We start from the raw sequence: 4,511 nt of genomic DNA, 5'->3' as shown, positions 1-4,511 counted from the left end.
CCAACACAGTGAATTGATGGAACTGTGCCAGCTTCAGGACATACACAGACTGAGGGAAATTTTAGCAAGCTCCTTCTGAGCTTTGCACTACCACCTATAAATGTAGAACAACCTATTAAGAGACAAGGAAACTTACTGGATCCATGTGTCCTTTTTACCAGGGCAGCAAAGAAACAGTTATTGGTGCTAAAAGCACATTAATGGTTTTGCTTGTAGGATTGCTGTCTTTTGGATCTGTGGGTTTTGTCAGCCTTTAACCGAAATCTTACACTACCTACATCATTAGCTCTGGGCATGAAAAATGCTCATTTGAAGAATTGTCCTCTAAAGACATTTCTAATCTAGTGGTTGTTCATATACAGTGGCACTGTGTTTTAGGGCAACTTTGTGAATTAAGTTGTGCAGTGGTCAGAATGGCCATCTTTCCACCCTGCTTGCTATATCCATATTTCTGTCTCTTGAATTTGAAAAAGCTCCCATCTGGGCATTTTGATAATCTCCCAGAACCATCATTTTAATGGGGTGCTGTAGCACATTATGAAGAGTGCAAGTAGCAGCATTAGAGAAAATAATTTCACATGAGTGATATATTTTCACTTGCATTTATAAGTCTGAGTATATACTAGCCCTTTTTTTCAGAGAATGGGTGAAGGGATCACCTCTGTTCTACCTTGTTCCTGGACTTTTTAAACCAGTCTTACATATACCATCTTATCTAATAATGAGGGAATATGCTAATTGACCCTCACGCCATCACAAAGATGGAAGCGCCCACAGCCAATATAAGGAAATATGCTAATTGAATGTCCTTCCCTCAAAGATGGAGGTGCCCACAGCCAATAAGGAGGGAATATGCTAATTGACTGCCATGCCCTCAAAGATGGCAGCACCCACAGCCACAAGATGGTGGCGCCCAGTCCCCTCAGCCTCCCAGCCACCCAGAGCCAGCCCGAGGCACAGGCAAGCCTCAGATTGCAGCTGCCCAGCTGCCCAGGGCCAGCCCGAGGTGCAGGCAAGCCTTGGATGGCAGCTGCCCAGCCACCTAGGGCCGCCCGAGGCTCAGGTAACCAAGGCGGCCGAGGCTTGAGCTGCCAGCAGTGGCAGCAGAGGTGTTATGGGGCGTCGCCTTCCCCTGATCGCCGGGTCGTCTCCCGCTCCTGAGGGCTCCTGGACTGTAAAAGAGGGCAGGCCAGGTTTAGGGACCCCCCTCCAGTGCATGAATTTTTATGCACTGGGCCTTTAGTCTATAATAATAAAAGCTTAATATGCTAATTAGACCAGATAGCCGAACAACCTCCCGGACGTCATTACAGACATCCTTCCTGTTGAAGCCATGGTGGCGGGGGCTGAGGCATAGGCGGTTAGGGGCGATCAGGCAGGCAGGAGAGCAGTTAGGAGCAATCAGCCAGGCAGGCAGAGGGGTTAGGTGCGATCAGGCAAGCAAGCGAGTAGTTAGGGGTGATCAAGCAGGCAGGCAAGTGCTTATGGGCAATGAGGCAGGCAGGCAGAGGTGGTTGGGGCAATCAGGCAGGCAGCCAGAGTTGTTAGGGGCAATCAGGCAGGCAGAAAGAGTTGTTAGGGGTGATTAGGCAGGCAGGCAAGTGGTTAGGGGTGATCAGGCAGGCAGGCAGGCAGAAGCAGTTCTGGGTGATCAGGCAGACAGGATCGTGGTTAGGGGTGATCAAGCAGGCAGGCAGAGGGGTTGGGGCAATCAGGCAGGCAGCCAGAGTTGTTAGGGGCTATCAGGCAGGCAGGCAGAGTGCTTAGGGGTGATCAGGCAGTCAGGCAGGCAAGCAGTTAGGAGCCAGCAGTCCCAGATTGCGAGAGGGTGCAGGCCAGGCTGAGGGATGCCTGCCCTGCCCTTCCATGCATGAATTTCATGCACCGTGCCTCTAGTGTACTTAATAATCATCAGTTTTGAGAGGCAAACACTAGCTCATGTTTCAAACAATGCTCTCTCCATCTTTCCTGCCCATTTTCCTTTTTGACCTGTTAGCCTGGTTCTGCCTCTAACTATGAAATCTTAGCTCTGTTACTCTCACCTCAGTCTCATCTAGCTACTTTTCTGTCAGTACATTCTTCTCTATTATCTGGACTTTGGTCTACCTTTATGGACCTTATTTATCTTAATACACCTATACTGCTCTGAACAACCCCCATAATCTTAAGTAGGTAGGAATTCCCCACCCTAGACTTGGCCAAGTCTAGAAAGATTCCATGGGCCCTCTACACAGTCACACAGCTGTAAGCCAGTGATAGGGAGCCAACTAAGCTACTTAGAAAACTTTGGGACATTACTGATTTAATTTCCTTAAAATAGAAAACAGAATCAAAGGTTTAGGATCCCAGAGTGGTGTTTATAAAAATAATTCACAACACTTCCACCTTTAGGATCTTTATTGAATATCCACATATGTAAGGTACATTATTACTTAACAGAGAGTAAGAAGGTAGAGGGTTTCAAATGCAAAATCATAAATTTCACCTCTTTCCCCTACACTTTTTTACTTTCCCCTTCCTTTTTTATGATTTGTTGTCTCTGTTTAAGAATGGATGAGGTGGCAGTCCACTAGAAGGGAAATTGCTAAAATAGGAAAGCAGTGGGGGACGGCACATTGGGGGAGGAGGAAAAGGCAAAGGTAAATTGAGAAATGGGTGGGAACTCGGAGGTACAGGTGGTATGAAGCAAGGACCACTAGTGAACCAACCTAAACGTGAAACACTAGGAGGCATGGTGATGGCCCTTGGCCAATTATCTATGGGGTTCCATGGGCCTCCCATTGGGAAAGCAACTTGAGCCATCCTTTCATTGCCAGCCATTTTCATATTTCCTGGAGGCACCTCCATAATTATCCCTGATCTAATAGTGGGGATAGGTGGAGGATCTTTTATTAGTGGGGCCCTGGGTGGAAAGAACCCTTGACCTTGTTGCAAAGCCAAATGGAACTTTGCCTTATTGACACCACTCTTAGCACCCTCATTGCTGACCCTGGTCCCCTCTATTGTCAGTGAGGGAGAGCGGCCAGGGAATTTTGGGGACACATTAATAGAATCTTGTCCCATCTGGCTCCAGCCTGCCAGCCCCACAGAACTATTTACTTCTGCTGTTGCTAGGGACCCTTTCGCAGCAGCAGGTGGTGACCCGTATGGGTGTTTGAGAGCTCTCGAAATGTCAACAGGAATGCGAGATCCTCTTCTCTCCCTGGGGCCCTCCAATTGCCCTCTTGCCAGATCTGGTGGCACATAGAGGGGAGGTCTCAAAGGCATACGAGGTTTGCCCCAGGATTCCGCCTCGTCCTTCAGCATGGTACTCGAACACTGGAGGAGTATGTTGGGGTCTGGTCTTGGTTTCACATTTCCATCTACAGCCATTGCTATGGGTGGAGAAGCATGCTCTTCAAGGCTTGCAAAAATAGAAATAAATAAGTTAATCAAAATGAAAATGCAGCAACCAGGAAATATCTTGAAATACATGATTGATTGAACTCGCTGAATACACCAGGGGCAAGGAGAGAGCTCTATCTCTTCCCATGTGTAGTCAGAAAACACTTTTACAATTCAAGCTCTTTGGCACCAGGTTCTGTGATTACCCTTTTGACTAACCTGTGGCTCCACCCCATTTCTCCTTTCCCCACCTCCTCACGGCAGCAAAGAAGACTAGAAGACCCAGATAGCTTCTTTAAGGGCCACAGTGTGTAGGTATGCCATAGAAAACACCAGCTCTTACAGTCCCAGTAGGATCAATGATCCACTAAACCTAGCATTCAGATTCTGGCAGGCGTGCTTGGGACACTTGCGTGGGAAACATGTTTTCTCTCCACAGAAGCCGAAGAAATGTTAGTTATGTTAAAACACTGCAGTTTGTTCCTCTTTATGTAGTATCATTCAATGGTCACACGAAATTTTGTTAAAATTTGATTTCAGTCCACCCATACCGCACCCTAGAGTACGAATTTCCTCGTGTTTAAACCCCACTATTTAGACGAAGGATTTATAACTTCTGTTTTGAAATTACTTTTAAAAACCGCCACCTTTAAATTCCGTATTCTTACTACGTGAGTTTATAACCTACAAGTATTTGGGGTCCCCTCCCATACCACCTCTGACCCACTCGTCCATGTCCCACTTACACAGGAAAACAATTCAGTTGTACTCAGTTTTGTACTTACACATTCTCAATACAAGCCATGGAGAAATTTGATCAGGAAGGCCGGAGAGAATGGAGAAAACCGGCTGCACGCCCACGCAGGCCAACTCAGTCTGGAGCGGTATCTTCTGCGTCTGCCTTAGAGCAGCTTGGCCACGCGAATGAAGCCAGGGACCAACTGCTTTGTTCTAGGCTTGGTGTTCTCTTGCTGGGGTTACCTGTTGCTAGGTAACAGGGGCAGAAAAATGAGCGGGGAGGGGGAAGGTATAAATCTGTGACATTCTGAAGCTAAATGTACGATTCCTTTTTTACACAGTCGTAGATGGATGGTAAAGACATTCAGTCCCTTAGCCCGGGTGCAGTC

General features: G+C 47.2%; 1 protein-coding gene across 1 annotated transcript; it reads right to left on the bottom strand.

The window, feature by feature from the left end:
• Nucleotides 1-2,523: 2,523 nt before the first annotated feature.
• On the bottom strand, nt 2,524-4,189 carry PRR32 (proline rich 32; the record flags this gene model as incomplete). The annotated part of the gene is made up of 2 exons (XM_080652779.1): nt 2,524-3,403; nt 4,170-4,189. The coding sequence occupies 2 exons, from the start codon at nt 4,187-4,189 to the stop codon at nt 2,524-2,526; spliced, it is 900 nt and encodes a 299-aa protein (XP_080508905.1).
• Nucleotides 4,190-4,511: the final 322 nt, after the last annotated feature.

The sequence above is a fragment of the Plecotus auritus genome, assembly GCF_963455305.1.
Source record: "Plecotus auritus genome assembly, chromosome: X".
In the NCBI taxonomy this organism is placed as follows: Eukaryota; Metazoa; Chordata; class Mammalia; order Chiroptera; family Vespertilionidae; genus Plecotus; species Plecotus auritus.
Note: the sequence above shows the minus strand (reverse complement) of the source record. Positions and strands in the feature narration are given on the sequence as shown.